Source organism: Ammodytes marinus, assembly GCF_949987685.1.
Source record: "Ammodytes marinus genome assembly, chromosome: 19".
NCBI classification, from domain to species: domain Eukaryota; kingdom Metazoa; phylum Chordata; class Actinopteri; order Uranoscopiformes; family Ammodytidae; genus Ammodytes; species Ammodytes marinus.
The window spans coordinates 1,387,635-1,407,353 of NC_137223.1; the positions used below are offsets into that span (position 1 = coordinate 1,387,635).

The 19,719-nt window shown below is 39.9% G+C and overlaps 1 protein-coding gene across 3 annotated transcripts; it reads left to right on the forward strand.

The window, feature by feature from the left end:
* The first annotated feature begins 8,036 nt into the window (after nt 1-8,036).
* cmtr1 (cap methyltransferase 1) lies at nt 8,037-18,406 on the forward strand. 3 transcript variants are annotated; one of them, XM_080047738.1, is made up of 25 exons: nt 8,037-8,208; nt 8,349-8,422; nt 9,976-10,080; nt 10,391-10,542; nt 10,737-10,895; nt 11,125-11,217; nt 11,323-11,394; nt 11,826-11,920; nt 12,318-12,390; nt 12,549-12,747; nt 12,855-12,973; nt 13,351-13,447; nt 13,729-13,861; nt 14,454-14,633; nt 14,720-14,776; nt 14,886-14,943; nt 15,052-15,120; nt 15,292-15,423; nt 15,556-15,681; nt 15,866-15,957; nt 16,124-16,192; nt 16,605-16,652; nt 16,761-16,873; nt 17,020-17,128; nt 17,270-18,406. In XM_080047738.1, exons 3-25 carry the CDS (start codon nt 9,981-9,983, stop codon nt 17,403-17,405), a joined length of 2,481 nt encoding a protein of 826 aa, XP_079903864.1. In that variant the 5' UTR covers nt 8,037-8,208; nt 8,349-8,422; nt 9,976-9,980; the 3' UTR covers nt 17,406-18,406. The 3 variants fall into 3 exon arrangements, with proteins under 3 accessions (XP_079903864.1, XP_079903863.1, XP_079903865.1); XM_080047737.1 differs by having other exon boundaries at nt 8,037-8,422; XM_080047739.1 differs by lacking the exon at nt 8,349-8,422 and having other exon boundaries at nt 8,044-8,100.
* Nucleotides 18,407-19,719: the final 1,313 nt, after the last annotated feature.

A 19,719-nucleotide genomic window follows, 5' to 3' on the forward strand; every position in this document is an offset into this window, starting at 1 on the left:
TCTTCACAAGAATTTTCATGAAGATCAGCCTCAGGTTGAGTTGGTCATTAAACTGTAATCCTAAACATTGTTCAGGTGATTCTTATAAGAACTGATTCCCCCAGAGTCCTTACAGATCCTATTACAGGTGCAGCAGTATATACTACACAGATATATCAGACTACTCTTGGTATTTGCTCTCATTTGATACAGTCATGATACTGTAATGATACATGATGCCCTATGCTGATAACTCATACATGGTGTACGTTAACAAGCACACACACACACACACACACACACAGAGACAGAGTATGGAGTCTTTAAATGTAAGAATTGAAGGACCTTGTGGATAGGTCCCTCACTCCTTCTCATCCATCTCTTCGGTAGCAAAGACATTCAGCTCTTTGTTGTTGTCTGTTACAAACGGTAACAAGAGCCTCCTGAGGAGAACCTACTGAAACAGACAAACAATGGACCTCTGTGTGTGTGTGTGTGTGTGTGTGTGTGTGTGTGTGTGTGTGTGTGTGTGTGTGTGTGTGTGTGTGTGTGTGTGTGTGTGTGTGTGTGTGTGTGTGTGTGTGTGTGTGTGTGTGTGTGTGTGTGTGTGTGTGTGTGTGTGTGTGTGTGTGTATTCGTGAGCTTAGAGAGAGTGAGGGGAGGTAAGAAAGGTTGTCTGTCTGTCTCTGACTCCTTCTCCTCCCTAAAGCTTGGAACCTGATAAAAAAAAAAGCCCAGACAAAGGTGTGTGTTCCCCCCCTGCACAAAAGGGATTCTGGCAACAGCACTGATGTTTGTAAAATGTCTAAGTGACACACATGATCAAACCCAGTGTTAATCCCTGTAGGTGTCGCAAGTTCAGGGAATATTTATGAACATTTTCTCTGTAAAGTTCAACTCTTCCATTAAATCCAGAGTGGTATAACTGTAACTCTGACTGGCTCCTACTGGGACAGATTTGGGCTTGTGTCCAAAGCAGCTTATATATCTATAACTGGGTCAGGGCTCAGCTTAACTGTATCGAAGTTGGAGGTGAATGTTTCTGTATTCAAAAGCTAGAGCATCTCTTTTTGTTTCTCAATTTCGATGCATAAAGTTGTCAGGAAAAGTTTGCGTGATGGTTGTTAAGAACTTAAGAGGTTGGCAGTGTTGTCTTGTAAAATATGACCTACTTGTGAAGTCACATGATGTACACGATGATGATGTATACACAGTAGTTGGCCCAAGTGCACACCTTTTATGGATAAATGGAGATGACTTACACACACTTGTTGCATCAAATTGTGAGTAAACGGCTGGAAAAATCTGTGCTGACATCTAGTGCATGAAGGAAGTATTTCTTCTCGCATAATTTTTCAGGAAGTCACAGGAGACACATCATAACAAACACGTGTTTTGCAATCTTACAGTTTCCTTTATTGACGCATACAGAGTGATTCAATCATACAAAATAATGCCTTTTCAAAGGTGCTTTGTGTAGCATATGTATAATGCTTCAAACCACTGAGGCTAAATAAAAAAGAATGGGTCATCATCTGTATTGTCATATTGACCGTTTGAAAGTCATATATGTGCTGATAAACAGATAGTGTACAAATATACCTATACAGTACAGATTATGTGTATAATTCATTATATGAAAGTAACCATTTTTTTTTAAGTGTTCCAGTTATTTATTCACACCGCACACTCTGGAAAATTCTGTTGGCCTATTTAAGATTAGCGTTAATATACACAATGTTAGGGTGCATGTTATTTAAAGTGGCATCTGAATCATCTCATGCCTTTGTACCACAATGGGGTTCCAACAAAAAACGTCAAAAACTGTCCGTGCGGCAACAATAACTAATAAATAACACAATATTTTTCACAGTGAACATTTCATCCCAACATCACACAACCGTTTGGAAGTGTCTTTTTTAAATCTGAATCCCAGTCACAAGCTCAAACGACATAAAAACACAAACACCTAATGCTGTGTCACGCTCTTACGTGTCTCCATGTCAGGTTCAGTGACCCCTCTCCTATGTAAGTGTGAGCTAGTCTAATAAAGGTGTATGGATAAGAGGATCTAAGAGTGATCCCTGAGTTCACCTTGAGACCTTTAGGGCATGCCGACCTTTAACTAAACATACTAACCCTTTATCAAGACATAACCCCTCTCTACTCAAACCAGAGCAGGACATATACTGTACTCTATACAATAACAATGTAACTTCTAATTTTCCTTCCCTATCTGGGATACATTCATGTGCTGTCAGAGTCATCTTTGCTTCCATTACAAAGCATTGTGCACAACAGATATACAGCCAAGTAAAGTCTATCTTAGTTAAGAGGCCACTTAGTAGGCCATTCATCTACATTCAACTTGTCTGACTACGGTGTGCAACTGGGACACATCCAGGTGGGTTCACACGTTGGTTTCAGGTGGTGTCCAGGGTGGCTGTCCTGGTCACCTCTGCCTGATAACAACCACAGCAACACAGCTGTGCCGTGTGTGTGTCAATCCAGCTAGATGTGTCCCCGCCCAGCTCACAACACAGGCTGGAAGCACCCGATGATGTCATGTTCTAATAATCTCATACAGCATCAAAGTGATATGTATGTATATGTACATGATTATGTACAAGATATATACATGAAATAAAAGTGCAAAAGTAGCATTATTTTTCATACATCAAAAGGTGCCACGGTTCATATGTTTCTGTTAGTAGAAGATTTTCTCTGTGCATTTTCAGGAGATGAGAGAGAGAGAGATTCCACTCTTGTTCCTCTGGGATTTTCTTCTCGTCACGCACTCAAATAAGGGAGATATTAAAACACAAAGGCCAAAACTCATTCTGTCAACTCCAGAATCTAGAGTTAACCCAGACTGACATATTCATGCCTTGATTCTATGAATTGCAGCTGCTTTTGACAAGACATCGCTATGCTTCCACGAAGAGCAAACAGGTCACAAAGTTAAAACCCTGGCTGTCTTTGGAAAGAGGAGGGGATGTGGGGATGTGTGGAGCTCTGCGTTACATCATAGGTGTTGCCAAAATGCCAGAGGAGAAGTAACGGCGATTAAAAGACTAATGGAAGAGATTTCTTGGGACTGAGTTGCATTGAGTGTCTTTAAAAGACCGCTGGCGCATTTGATAAAATAATTTCAATGGTGAATTCTGAGTGAATACTCCCATGTTAAGGCACAGGACACGGGGGAGGGATTTTTTTGTTTCAAGTATTTACGTTAGCCAAGTTCACCAGTAACATCAAAAGCTGCCTTTCTGATTCACTGCATATTAGTTATATCAAAAGCTTAGAAGAAGAGGTAGTTTCACACAGGGAGACTAATCTATTGTTTCACTCTTCACTGCACAAACTGAGCCCTATACTGCAACAATCTTAATATCTCAATGAAATCCAGAACAGGGATAACGCTGAATTTGAACGACACAGAGGTCATTATGAGTAAGGATGCACAGAGAAAAACAGAAACAGAAACATAGAAAAGTGTGGCATGGCTGTCCCTCAATTTCTTTCAGTGTTGCTGTTGAAGGAATGGTTCAACATTTTCTGAAATACTATTATTTGCTTTAGCTCATCAGAAAGACTGAAAACTCAAGAATTAACATATTGTTAACTTGTTTGTTCATTTTGTATTTTCCCAAATCATAAACTTTAGCTTTAAGTCAAAGAAAGAAGCATGTGTGTGTGTGTGTGTGTGTGTGTGTGTGTGTGACATGTTTGTGTGCATGTGTGTTTGTGAGTGTATGTATGTATGTATGTATGCGTGTGTGTGTGTGTGTGTGTTGGTGTGTGTGTGCTCCATAGTGCATGTAAGGTGGGCACTCGTCCTCCATCCGTCTTATCTAAAGAGGTTGCTGCAGGGCTTGTAGTGCAGTGTGAGTTGGCGGGTGCTGTAGCCGGACATGCCTATCCCCATCAGACCCAGCATCAGGGCCATGCGTGGCATCACAGCAGCCTCCCGGTTCTGCAGCATGGTGTGGGCAGCCTGGGTCTGAAAGAGAGACCAAGAAGGCCTAGTGTCAACAACGCTCCTCCGGGCTCTGGCCGCAGTAGAGTCCTTCAGGAGCTGACCCTGGTCAAAGGCATTTCTCATCCCAGCGATGGTCTTACCATAAGGGAAGAGCCGAACTAGAAGCTCCATTTTGTCAGGTTTCATAGTACAAATTCAACCCCCTCAATATACGGTCATTGCCCATGTGTCAATCCTCTTTTGCAGCTTTGGAGACATCTCAGACATTTGAGCCAATCCAAGGCATGTCCTAAAGTTAAGATAATAATTCAGTTATTTTCTTAGCCCATTGTATAAGTCACTGTCCATTGAATAGCATGGTCTCCAAATGTTGCATATAAACATAATTCTGGGTATTGTAAGGCTATATAGCTAAAAATATATATTAAATAATACATTGTTAGCTCATGAAAATTAGAAATTTGGAGATGCGTGATCTTCATGGATAGCGACAGGATGGCATCTTACTTAGTCCTAAAGGTGCACAACAGGTACTGGTTGGCCCTGACCTAGTTTAGCAACAAGATATAATTACCTAACATGAACTGTGTTGAGCTGAGACACGGATAAAGAGCTTTGACAAGCTCCATTTTAAAAACCCAACACCATAGGATCCTAAATCCAGGTGCAATACCCATTGGGGTTGAATGGGAACATGGATCTCATGGGAGATCCAATTATAGGGCATTTACCTGCCGGGTTGCTAAGGCATCTCTGATTCAAATCCTAAAGACAGTCTACTGTAAAACCGTATTCTAAATCCTGCCCATGACACATACACTGCGATGAGCCAGTGGCATACTGTAAATTCAAAATAAGCTTTCAGAGCAGTGACATGATAACTTAACACAAGTCTAATTTCTTCTTGTATACAGTATATAATCAATTTATTAAAAGAGGCAGCATTGAGAGAAATCCTGCGTTTGCTGTGTTGAAAACCTATTCACTTAGGCTCTGTTTGCTACAATGCAACACCAACTTATTTATAGAAGCAGTGTTGACAAGGAAACACGGAGGGTAAAGTAGTTAGACCTGAACATGTGTTTTGTATTGGAGGATCTTTTGGTAATTTGCTGCACTGTTGTGCCACTGCCAATGTCCCTCGACGTCCAAGACCATAGTCATTTAATCTATCTAAAGAATAAATCCACCCTGAAGCATCTTACGCACCTGGAGGAATCTTATATATCCAGGGGTCAGTCGAGGGATGCGAAAAAACATTTTTGTCGTTCTCTCCAGTGTTTCACAGCTGAGGCCACTGAAATCTCCTCTGCAACTCAGGACTTCCTGCTAGGCAACGTTGTCAGCGTCAATCCCTCTGTGTCTATCCGGCCTATAGGTCTCCTTCACCAGGATGAGTGTGGCACCAAAGGAGGCTCTCTCCCCTGTGTCCGAACACACACACCTCACTCCCTAACTCAGATACACCTACACACACACACACACACCTGCACTGAGATGATCTCCCCTGAGGCAGAACTGTCCCCTTACGTGGTATATAAAGGCTTGGCTTTGTTGCATAAGCTGCTCACATGGTGTTTAGTTGGACTGTGTTTGTGTGTGACTTGGTGTGCATGTGCATATGTGTGCCACTGGAGGATTAGCAAAGCAAATGGAGTCACGGTGGATTAATTTACCTGTGAGAGAGAGAGATGGTCTAAGTCCATTGTTAACCAATTATGTTAGGGAGGAAACACACCAGCCCTGTTAATAGTTGGCAAGGCAACGACACAGTGACGTCTTCTGGAGTCACGGAGGGGCCGCTCAACAATTGGGTACAATTAAGAGGCACAACCAAATTCCAATAGTGGATGCTGGCATCTGTGTCTTTTGGCATCACAACACAAAATCACACATTATGTCATTACACAGGAACCTGATTTTTTACAATGTGTCAATCTGTATTCCATATATTATCTGCATCCTATTATTCCCCCTCAGGGTCGGGGCTGAGCGCCTGGAGCCAATCCCAGCATGCATTGGAATTAAAAATGGGAAACATCTGAATCCGGCCGCCACCTCATGACCTCCAGTTACCTGACCATGTTGTTTCATTTTTTTTATTCACAATTTTTAATTTATCTTTTGAATCTCAGGTGACTTTCATTGAGAAATGCATTTTTATTTTATTTTTTAAAGCCTTATCACAACAACAGTTGATTGATCTTCTGTTTTGATGTAAGTTCAATTATTTTAATTCATAAATCAAGTTCATTTATATATTACATTAGAAAACAACTGCAGGTGTATTATAAAGACAGTTTACACAAAAGTATATTGTAAAGTACAAAAGCTTTGCAGCACAATCTTAAATAACCTTAAAATATTGAGTAAATGAATGTTTCATTCTGATGCATAGGAGTGTGCTTTGTCAACACAATCTATGGTTCAATTAAAAAGGCACACAAATGTTTAAATGAAGCCCTCTTCAGTGTCCTGTCGAAGGTAAGTACCTTCTAACACGGATGGCTGACTAAAGGTTTTGTTCAACATCCTGAAATGTGAAGAAGAATTAGTCAGGAAGCAGAGCTTAAGTGCTTTTTATGTTTAGCTCTTTGGCGTCACGAAAACAGAGGTCTGACATGGTTTCTACCACAAAGGATTTCACAGAATTATCAATGAAGGCATGCAATGCACTGACAGGTTAGCTGCACGCTGCACCACCTGAAACTGACTGACCCTACAGTATCTACTGATTATTTCTCAGTGCTCATACACTGAAAAGATCATTCATGTGTAGCCTGTAGGAGAAATAATACATTCACTCATTGTTCACACCGTCTTGAGCTATAAAGGTTGAGCTGACATGTTCCAGAGTGCCATTCTTTCTAACAGGAAAGCACAGATGCCTGTTTTCATTGACCATTGTAAAGTACCACTGGAAATAGCTTCATAATTGTTTTGAGGGACGGCTCAGGATGCCTTAACTCAACATGCCAAGAACGGATTAGCCCAATGTAACACACATGCAAGACTGATTAAAGGGAAATCTAATCAGTAAATCGCACTCACACACACACATACACACATGTACACATGAAAATGCGATTTAATTTAATGGTGTAGTCAGCGATTCTGGAGAATTCTTGTTGTCAAAATAATTTTTTGTCCAAATCAGGGAATATCTCCTCACGATCCACTACCTGTACTGTGTGTGTTCTGGAAAAAAAACGTAGTGTTATTACATAGCCTTGGCTCTTTAAAATGCAATGTTGTGGGTGGGCCTCCTGTGTTTACATTCCAGTTTACAGAGTCTAGGCTGTGTATTAACACCAGAATTGTTTCAGCGCACACACAGACCTGACAGAGTTTTTAGATTGGTTGTTATTGTTTAAAAAAGGTTTTGTGTAATGCAAGTCACAAAAATGTATGTAAAAAGATTTTAGAATGTATCTTTTATTTTTTCACCGAAAAGGGCACAGTTAGGCCTAACTGGGGGGAGGAGTCTGCCTGTATGTGAATGAACAGTGGTGTCACTATGTGCACATCACAATTAAGGAGAGAGTGTGCGACAAGAACATTGAATTGCTGGCGATGAGTTGCAGGCCCTACTATTTTCCTTGCAAATTTTCCAATGTCATTGTTCTGGTTGTATACATCCCACCATCTGCAAATGCAAAATTGGCAAATTACACTATAGCCAGAGCTGCTCACAGTCTCACACTCCAGATGCTCTCATTATTATAAATGGTGATTTTAACCACTGCACCCTCTCCTCCTCACTGCCATCCTTCAAGCAGTTTGTTACATGTCCAACAAGGAATCACAGGACTTCAATCAAGTTTTTTCCATAGTAAAAAAAAAAAATCATAAACCTTAGCCTTATTTCAACATTTCAAAAACGACATTCAGGCATTAACTTTGTATATAACAGTCATAATACAACATAACAAAAAGGAATCCAATCCATGCCACCCAAAAAAAATTATCAACAAATAAAATTAAAATAACAACAAAGACGCACAGGCATCTGTAAAGACAGCCTTTCCGTCGCGCGCATCATAACTGTGTGTCTTCAAAAAAGGGAGGACCCCTGAAATATCTAAAAACAGAACGCGGGCTAATGTAAACTTCAAAAAGCAAGTGTTTTTATCACAAAGGTATCAATGCTATTAAACACCTGACTAGGAAAGCTCGAAACATATGCGGAAATCAAGTTTTGTCGCGGCTGTTTCGCCACAGAACAGTGGGCTATTTCTTCTAAGCTGGTAAAAAATACAAGCTGGCTAATTTAGCTGCTAACCGCTACAGCTGCGCAGTTTCGTTTATCTGGAAAATCCAGCGTAAACATCCACAGTGACACTCACCTGCCTGTTCACCGATACTCTGCTTTCCTCTAATAACATAGACTGGAGAGGGGCATGGGCCGACTTTACCTAACTCTGATAGCTGCCTGCTGCTAACTGCAACATAACCACAGAGGTAACAGCTCATATATCTGCAGACAGTTTTTTTCCTTTACACATTAACAGATTGTTTCATTGCCAACTTCATCAATTGTCAACTTGTACCAAGACGTCGTGGTGTGTGTGATGAAACACGCTTTTCGCTTCTTGTGAATGTAGTGTTGATACATGAAAAGGACAACATGTCCAATATATAAACAAGCGAGCTGTTTATGTGTGACTAACATGATAATATCCATGTTCAGTGGCTTAGCTGCTTTAATCCACATATGATATCACAACAGAGAATAAATCCACCATAATCTAATAACACCCAAATACAGGGTTCCTACAGGTCCTTAAGAACTATTTAAGATATATTTAATAAGTTGATCTAAAACTGAAGACTTAAGAGGTATTGAATTGAGTGAAATTAACCTATTAAAAGTCCTATAAATGCTTAGACATGGAGATCAGTATTACCACTTCTTACGTTGCAACTTAAAAACTCAATATAAATAGCATGTGTTTTGTGTGTGTGTTTATGCATCATTTACAATGAACTCACATTAACATCTCCCAGATCAGCATGGCATGATCCTATATGGTCTCGTTTCGACATCTAAGTGACGCATTCTTTTTTGTCTTTTTATTTGTGTACTTTAAATGACCTCACATAGAATACTGTACCCAAATAAACAAAAACAAAGTTTTTTCAATTGAACTGAATCTACTTACTTTAACACTGGACCAAAGAGTTCATGTTTTATGCAGAAGAAAAGTTCCCCCAACTACAGTCATTGATGTTGTTTATCTGTACAGCTTTGATTTATATAAAATGGGTCATTAATACCATTACAGGTGTCATTTAAAAAGTCTCAAACCTGACTGGCCTTTATCTGTGGTAACCCTGGACATACACATATTAAGAATTGTTTTTACCCAGGATTTAAAAAAAAAAAGTGTTATACTTTGCTCAGTTTGAACCACAAATGTATGTGTTCAGAGCATATTATTGGTAAAGTATCCACTGCTAAAAGGACTAAAGATTTGTGTTTCATATTTTCAACTGGCTCTTTTTTCCTTGTCTTTATACATTTTGCCTATGTTATTTATTAAGACAGCATTTCTAACTATGCAGCAGTTAAAGCTGCAACACACAGTTATTTACCTTCTCAACTCTTTTTAAAATAATTGATCAAATAGTTGTTAAGGATGTTTAAGGTTAAACCTAATATCAAATGCCAATCAAAATGTACCAGGCTAGAGTGTTATTTATGAAGGAATATAATAAAACTTTTAAACCACACAACATTGTTTAGTTAGCTTATAAAAAGTTTCCTTTATAGATAACCAGCACTGAATGCGTACATATCTTTCTTTGTAGTTGATCAGCTTTTATTTTCAGTTCATCCATTTTACATCAGTTAGTTATTGACTAAGTTTTATTCTTGACATGTACATGATGAATTCAGATTGTGCTGCTTCCTTCCAATTCATTTTGTTTTTAAAAATGACTTTAACCACTGTGTTGCTGTCACAGCTTATGCACAGTATCATATTTTTACCTTGCTTTCTGATCCATTTCAGCCACAATGAAGAGAAGAGCGGTAGCAGCGTCGCCTCCACCACAGGGGCAAAAGAAGCCTCGAGACGAGAGCAGCTCAGATGAAGAGGCACAACTATCCAGACAAGGTAGATGGATTCATATTGAGATACACTCTCTACAAAACAGTATTACTTATTTGTTGTTGGTCTAACAAATGTCACACGGAAAGCCTGATTGTTATTAGGTGATGGAGGACTCCAGGTTGTGATTAGGGTCACTTGATTTACAATAAAGCCAGTCATTAAAAATATGATATGTCATCTAAATGAATGATTTACTTTGGCTTCAGCTGAAGGACAACTCAATTCACCACAAGATTGTAATGCTGCTAACTGATCAGATGTGTTTGTGTGTCTGTGGTTTGGTCCTGTCTTTATTATACTATCTCTGGTCTAGACTCCAGTCAGAATGATTCTCTCAGTGACCAGGAGGATCGCAGACCGGGCTTCTCCATGCCCTCCATCTCGTCCTTTGATGACCAAGACAATGATGCCTCTGAGGCCGCACCCAAGTTCGCCATGTACAACAGTGTGTCGCAGAAACTCATGGTAATGTATTGAAAAATGTATTGACACTTCAAATTTAAACAATCGACAGTATGTGAGACTGTGATGCAGGGAATTGTATTGTATACGCTTTTTAGATAAATTATGGCATTTTTAGTTCATTTTTAAGGATTTATGGGAGTTTTCCTCTGTGTTTTCCTCACTGAATGATCCTCTCTTGCCTGTTACACCTTTAGGCCAAGATGGGCTTCCGTGAGGGTGAAGGTCTGGGGAAGTTTGGCCAGGGACGCAAAGAGATCGTGGAGGCCTCCACCCAGCGAGGCAGGAGGGGTCTGGGTCTCACACTGCAGGGTTTCCAGGGAGAGCTCAATGTGGACTGGCGCGATGAACCAAAGGTACACAGCATTTGATTATAACCATCTAATGTTTAATGTAAATTATGTGAATTATATGTCTTATTATTGAACTATGACTACTTCTATAATACTACAACTAAACTACTACTAAACTATATATATATATATATGTTTTTTTTCCCCTCTTCAGATCATGATGTTGACATGAACTGTTGTTTCCCATCTTCTCCATTGTTTTTCTCCCTCTGTTTTCTCGTTGTCTGTCCAGCCTAGTGCTGTGGAGAAGGTAGATTGGTTCCCAGAAAGCACCACAGAGATCCCAGATGCAGATGAGCTGAGCGAGTGGATGCTTCTGGGACGGGTAAATACAAACACTTAAGTCTCTTTTGATCTACAAATCAGTCCTACTCCTTTGCATCGTGTGTTCACATTAAGTTTTTTGAAAGTTTTTAACTGATTATTACAGAGAAAACTCAAGATTGAGGATGAGACGGACTATTGCACCGAAGACCTCCTGCACACTCTTCTTAGGTGCAAGGTGAGTTTTACTATTATTTCATTTGAATCCCTTTTCATTTTGACTTTACACCTAAATGTAAAATAACTTAATTCCCCTGTTGATACCTCAGCTGTACACACTCACTGTTCAGGAAAATATTAGCTAGAAGACGTCCTAAATATCATAAATCCCTTCAGGAGAATTAAAGTTCTTTCTTATCTTTACTTAATGTAAGCCTGTCTTCGGTCTAGTGTGAATAGTAGTGTTAAACCCGGACAGGAAATGTGGGAGTCCCCTTCAGCGTAAAGGTAAATATTTGAACTTCTCAGGAAAAAGCGCAAATAAAATGATGGTATTGAAGGAGGACTTTTCAAGAGACAATTGCCCTCTACACTGGATGGAACCCAGGTCACAATACTCTATATAATATTCCTGAGTTGTGTAACCACTATTGTCTGTTTGATTCTCAGAGCGTTTTCGATACCCTTGAGGGCGAAGAGATGAGGAGAGCACGGACACGCTCTAACCCTTATGAGACCATCAGAGGAGGGATCTTCCTCAACAGGTCAGGCTCTAGAAAGTCAATGATCACTTTGGATAATATTATACAAGTCACTTGTTTTTGAGTTTTATTGAACTTTATTACTTTTGCACATATTGAAATGGATTGAACAGTAAATGGCTTCTGTTGAATGATTTAATATGATGAAAGTAAAATAAGTGCTGGTATATTTAATTTGTGTTTGATATCAATTAAAAGGAACTGTAACTTATTCAGTAACTTTAAAGAAATGCGGTAGATTATGGTATATCATATTGCATATCATACAGATGCTTGTATTTTAATTCCATTTCTATATTTGCACTCTGTTTTCGTTCCTAGTAGTTAATATCAGATGCAAGATAGTGCCAACTCCTTCTAAGGAAAATAACAGTTTACTTTACCTTCTTTCTGTATTTAGAGCAGCTATGAAAATGTCCAACCTCGACCACTGCTTCGACAATATGTTCACCAACCCAAAGGATGCAGAAGGGGTGAGTAGGTTCTGCTGATAATGTGCTGCACTAAACCCACTGTATGTGAGCTCAGTCACATATAATATAGAGGGTGAGACTCATCTGCTGTCATTCACAAACAAATTTCCTCTACGGGGGATAAATAAAGTTGTATCTGATCTTATCTTATTCTACAGAAACCTCTGACAAAGGACCGCGAGGGCGAGCTGCTGTACTTCGGGGACGTGTGCGCGGGGCCCGGCGGCTTCTCTGAGTACATACTGTGGAAGAGGCGTTGGCACTCTAAGGGCTTCGGCATGACGCTGAAAGGACCCTGTGACTTCAAACTGGAAGATTTCTTCGCGGCTCCGAGTGAGCTGTTTGAGCCTTACTATGGTAGGACGCACCAAGGCACTGTACTTCACAATCAGGGGGAGGACTGAGCTTGTGTGTCTCAGGTGATGAATGATTGAGTGACAGCCTGACCCTCCGTGTGTCACCAGGTGAGGGAGGTGTTGACGGCGACGGCGACATCACTCGGCCAGAAAACATCACGGCTTTCAGGAACTTTATCATGGAGAGTACAGAGAAGAGAGGGCTGCACTTCCTCATGGCAGACGGGGTGAGGCTTTGTCACGTATTGGCTTCTTTTCGTTTTGTTTGTTTGTTCAGCAGACAGTATGTTGATAGGCACTGCTCTGATTTAAAGGTAAAGTCAGTCATTCTGGAAGATGTTTATGGCAAAATCCCGTACTACGTGTGCTCTGGAAAAATGCCTTTTTACAGAGCCTAGGCTGTGTATTAACACTGGATTTTTCTTTTCAGCACACACACATTATGGACAGGTATCGTGAGGATATACTTTATATTCTCTGATTTTGACCAAAAAAAGGGATTTTGACAACAAGCATTCATCAGAATTGCTGACTCCACCTTGTTAGATGGCCGATTCCAGCTTTTGAGATTTTTTCAACCTTTTTTGATGTCTCTCTCTGGTAGGGTTTCTCTGTGGAAGGCCAGGAGAACATCCAGGAGATCCTGAGCAAACAGCTGCTGCTCTGTCAGTTCCTCACTGCTCTCTCTACACTCAGGACAGGTGTGTGAGTATACACGTGTGGACAGATACTGCTGGTGTTTTCTTTTTGTTCTCGTGTGATGTTTGTTAACTTTTTTTTTTCGTCCACCTTTTCTTTACCTTACCTTATTGTATTTTAATGTTAGGTGGGCATCCTTTATAAGAACTCTGGAGTTTATTTTTTCCCACTCGTGCATTTATGTATCTTTTTTGCTATTTTAATCTTGTTTACCTTGCGCAAAGAAATGAAACTCAAAACTAAAACTAAAATAACTGATAGTGTTACTTTGCTGTTTCTCCAGGCGGACACTTTGTCTGTAAGACCTTTGACCTCTTCACTCCCTTCAGTGTGGGCTTGGTCTACCTGCTCTACCTTTGCTTCGACAGGATCTCTCTCTTCAAACCAGTCACCAGCAGACCTGCCAACTCTGAGAGGTGAGACTGTCTGTGTGAGTGTAAGTGTAACCTCTGTGCGAGAATATCCTTGTGTTTTTGGTAACTTTAGCAGGGAAAGTTTATGTAAGTGAATATTTATATAGTAAAGCTGCACATTGCCCCCATCAAGTGGCAGCATTGTCCCCAGTAACCACACTTTTTTTTATAACATAACTAATCCGTCTGTTCTCTGAGATAAAACATTTGCCTTTTTAGTAGCTAGTGAGACAGAATCTGTCAAGTCAGCAAGGTTGTCCCAGGTCATTTAAAAAAAATATTTCATATAAAAACTAAGTGGCAGCAACGAAAGCCCTCAAGACACACTGATATGACATGGAGCCATATTTAACTCCTGTCTTCTTCACAACATCATTGGAGATTCCCTCAGAATGTCCAATGCTAAAAAAATAAATCCAGTTCAATAATAATCATTGAGTCTAAGCTTTTATATTTGAATTTGAATTTAGGTAGAAAAGTTGACTGTATGTTATTCAATTAGACAAATGGAACAGCCTTTTTTTTTGCTATGGATATTTTTTTTTAATTTAGCCTAAGCGTTTGTGTTAATCTCCCCTCTGTTTGCCATGCGCAGGTACATAGTGTGTCGTGGTCTGAAGCCCGGTTCAGACGCCGTCAGGGAATACATGTTCAAAATCAACCTGAAACTCAACCATCTGAGGAACACGGACAATGACGTCACAGAAGTGGTTCCCATGAGCATCATCAAGGAAGATCCTGACTTTTACCAGTTTATGGTCAACTCCAATGAGAGGTAGGGACTCAATACACACCATGGTCTCAGTGTTTTCATTTCAAACTGAATGAGTGACTGAGAAACTGAATGAACTCTCTCCGCAGCCTCTGTGTAGTCCAGATTAAGGCCTTGGCTAAAATACACGCCTTTGTTGTAGACCCGTGAGTAACCTCTCTTGCACTTTACTACTGTGCGTTTATCTCAGTGTAACAATGTGTGATGGGGTTTTTGTTTGCCACTGACGGTGTGACACTGCCTTTGTTGCTCTAGAGACCTTTCAGAGCCCAGGCAAGCCGAGATAAGGAAGGAGTGTCTGAAACTCTGGGGGGTGAGTGGACAGCCATGATACATGTACTAGACTGGTGTTGCACTAATAGAATGAATAGAGTTTGTTTTGATGAATTATCTGCTAAATGAAATCTGTGTCCATGTCCAGGTCCCTGACAAAGCCAGAGTCACTCCGGCTTCCTCAGACCCAAAGTCTAAATTCTGTGAACTGATTAAGGTCAGTGTCTGTTTTTGGTTGTGATGGCATTTTAAAATATATATATATATATATATATGGAGTCGAGCTGTCATAAAAAATTTGAGTAATGTGACACTGTTGCAAATGGGCTGGTTTAAGATGTTAAATGTCTCTGCCTCTCTTGTCTCTTCACACCTGTTGCACCTGCAGAATGCAGACATGGAGCATTTTGAGACCAAGCTCACGCCTCTCAACTCCACCACACTGGAGAAGTTGCGTCATATCTTTGACCACAGGTGCATTGTGGGAGGTGGAGAGCAGATTTTCCTCCTATCGCTGGGGGTGAGTCGAAAAAGAACTCTTAAGTTGTATATGCTTGTGATAAGTATCACTGCATTCCCGTAATATGCTTTTCAAACAACTTAGTTCAAATGAATGATCTTTTTATCTGTTCTCCCCTGTTGACCTGTGTAGAAGTCCCAGATATACACATGGGATGGGAAGATGCCCATGCGCTGGAAGAAACTGGAGAACTTCAAGCTGGAGCTGCCTAGAGATACACTGCTCAGTGTGGAGATAGTCCAAGAGCTGAAGGGCGAGGTGAGAGGAGGGAGGGGGACAGACCAACAGCTGAACAGAGGCTAAATTACATTTCTGTTAATGCTGAAATACAAGCAATTATCCTCACTAAATGGTCTCAGGCCCCATAGGTTGTACAGGTCTGTAGCCTCTGTAGCCAGTTATTTGCTGGTCTCGTTCATTGTTTTTATATTTTGGTCCTCAGGGAAAAGCTCAGCGTAGAATCAACGCAGTTCATGTGATGGATGCGCTCATACTCAACGGCACTGATGTCAGAGATAAACACTTCAACCAACGGTTAGACAGCTCCATTCATTCATATATTAAATAATGTGTTTATTAATCCTATTAGCTACATTTTGTCAAAATAAGTTATCATCTCTCTGTAAGGCAAAAATATATTGACCTGTATTGCAAATCAATATACTTTACCAGCAGTGTTCTATGCCCTTTGTGTGTCCAGGATCCAGATGGCTGAGAAGTTTGTGAAAGCAGTGTCCAAACCCAGCAGACCAGACATGAACCCTATCAGGTTATATGTTTTGTTTAATTGAGCCCTTTTGAAGGCTACTTATAATTCAGTTGTAGAAATCTTATTCTCATTGAAAGCAAATGTATGGTGGAAAAACTAACATCATTCTCAAAATAACTTTGAACATTTTGACATGGTTTTTAAGTAAAATTGCACATGGTCAACAAGTTGATAAATGGTCCAGAGTGTAACTTCGATAGAAAGGGTGATGTAGTAGATATATTCCATATTGATTGATTATGTATTTTACAATGATTGATAAAGATTAAATTGCATTTTAATATTAATTAATTATGATTTAATTAGTTGGTTAAACTTATTTTTCAGGAAAAAACTTATTATTTTTTAAATTATTCAAAGCATTTGAATATTTTTCTTTGTTGCAATCTAAAATCTTTCTTTTCCCAAACAGAGTGAAGGAGGTCTACAGGCTGGAGGAAATGGAGAAAATCTTTGTCAGGTATGTCCCATATCAGTTCAATATAATCATTCACTAAATGTTTAGGATTTCGTCTTAAGGATTTTCTACTATTTTAATTTTCTTAATTTGACTTCTTTGATTATCCAGACTAGAGATGAAGGTGACAAAGAGTTCAGGAGGAGTCCCGCGTCTGTCCTACACTGGCAGAGATGACCGACACTTCCTCCCCACCGGCCTTTACATTGTTAAGACTGTCAATGGTGAGTGTGTGTGTGCTAGATGTGTTTGTGCTGCAGATTATTGTCAAATCAATGTCAGCAAAGCCTCAACAATCCAGTGGGCAAATATATTGTTGTTGTTTTATGTTTTTTACGCTCCTACTACAAACAATGTCTCCCTCCCTCAGAGCCTTGGACCATGGCGTACAGCAAAAACTCCAAGATGAAGTTCTTCTATAATAAGACCACCAAGGAGTCCACCTATGAAATGCCGCCCAACGCTGCTGCCCCCTTCTTGTATGTACACACCAAATTAGTTTGGGAAATGGTCAGCTCTGTTGTTCGGATAAACGTTTACAACATATTCAACACATATGTAATAGCTGCCTTGATGATCTTATGAATGAATGAACCTTTATTTTGTCTTGGTTCCCTCAGCATCTGCCACTCGGAGCGGCTCTTCTGGGCCTGGGTGGACGGGGTGATAGTCCACGATTCTCAGACGAGGATGGACCGCGAGAAACTGTCCAAAGATGACGTCCTGTCCTTCGTGCACCAGAATCATCACCAATAAAAAACCCTCACTGAGCCCCAGAGCTCCACCCAGCCCACAGCCTAGACACACACAATGCACTAATTCAAGGCCTTCATTGATATTGATTTTGACAGTAAAAGAGGGATTCAGAAAAAGACTGTAAAGCCAAATACTGAAGGTTTATTTTGAATCCCAGTTTTTATTGTCCAGTTAAATATCAATTAGTAAACTGATTTTATACCCAACGTGAAGGCTCCCTTGTTCCTCTACACAATGTCTGTCTTGGAGAAATGGTTATACCAGGTCGTAGCCGGAGTTCTGGAGCTCAACTGATGAATTGCTTGCTGCTATTTCTAGTGGTGACATTTGGACTCTGACATTTTGACAAACTACTCTGTCTTTCTGCCTTTCCGCTGCCCTTGGCTTTATGAATAGCAATGAATGAAATTTGCTTCATAGGACAATATGGAGACAATAAGCTAGTGCTTTCTCTACACAGGGTCGCATGTCCCTGTAGATGATAATCGTCCATACAATGCTTGTGTGCGCTCGCAAATGTCACATAAGCAGTGGCGAGGGATGCATCTGTGATTTGGATAATGCTAGATAGGGTTAGAAAGGTGAAACTATGCATCCATTTCTGTAAACAGTCCTCTTGCCTCACTCTACGCCTGATTGAAACACAACTGCTCCTCTGCATCTCTGAGAGACCAGCCTCTGTTTGGCCTAACTCTCACAAACACTTTTAAACTATGGTTGAAGCCTAAATACAAGAAACATGTCCATCATGTTTGAGCATTTACAGATGTAGCAGCTTTCTCCCTATCCTTGCCTGTTCTATCACACTGTGTGTGTGTGTGTTTAAGATTTGAATGGTGTCCTGTTTAGTTTTAGTGTGTTTCTACTCCGACACCTCTTTGTGATAGTCTCATATCGCCTGGACTGTTTGTTCTTTGTTTTTTTAATATTGCTATTGTTATTTTTTTCTTGTATCAATCCCTTTGATGTAAATATTAATAATGTGGTTAATAAATGAGGAAAAATTAATTTCAACTGACTGGTGGAATTTGATTGAGCCTATAGTCCTAGCCTATATGATATGCAGAAGTGATACTTGTGTCTGGATAAAGCCATTTGGTTGCTGTGCACAGCACACTATAGAGCACAACATAATCCAAAACTAGAACTACAGCCTGGTAGTTATATGCCTAGAGGCATACAGATGCTGAACGTGGAAAGTACAGCATTGGTAGGCAATGCTTTAGAGGAGGTAATTTCCTAAGAAGGTACAAGCTCAGAGCTCAAAATATGTAAGGTCGCAATAACATTCGACTTTCAAAATCGCATCAGTTCACCCTAAAATCCAAATATAAGTTTGTGCTAGATTTGACATAGATTCCTTGCTGCATTTCATTTGAGATATTGCGCTCACAATACAGTATGCAATATAACAGTGAACTTGACCTTTGACCTCCCAAATCTTAACAGTTCATCTTTGAGCCCAAGTGTGAGTGTGTGCTAAATTTGACCAAAATCCCTTTTAAAGCGTTCTAGAGATATCACGTTCATGGGGCCACAGTGTACCTGACCCTAGGCCTCTGAAATCAACCTAGTTCATGTTGAGTGAGTGGCCATTTGTGCAAAGTTTGATGAAAATCCCTCAACGCATTCCTTGAGATATCGTGCTCCCAGACAGATGTACATCAACATCAATGTGTTTGGTCTGAGCGGAACTGTAACACTAGGACCTTGGTGTCTGGGGAGATGAGACTTTATCTGTACAGCTGAACTCACAGGGTCTTTTTACAGTAGACAGCGTAACTATTGTCTGTGAAATGGACTGATAGGCTACTGTACATAGCACAACTAAAGCTCTACCGGTGTTATTTTACTACATAAACTACAAATGTGAAAAATACAACCAACCTAGGTAAGCGCAAATAACCATATTTCCCAAAATGTCAAACAGGTGCTATGCATGGTTTTGTCTGCACAGGAGCTGAAGGAGGAAATACCAGACATTGTAATGTTTTGTTATGCAAAGTATTGATTAAAACCAGTAACATTTTATTTTCAGGTTCGTCAGAGATAATAAATGATATCTAGTCTATAGTTTTATGAAAATATTTCGATTTAAATTTGGTTTTTAAATGTCAGTGTTTTGCCTGAAAAATAAGCCCTCATTAGATTTTTTTAATTAATTTGTATTATGTTGTATAAATCTTAAGCCATTTTGTTGCATAAATGTTGGAGAGCTGAAACTGAGTTAAAATGAAGGACAAAGTTCAAACTTTCGACCTGTGTATTTACTCAGTGATGTAAATTTTACAGATAGGGGACTTTTATTTTGAAG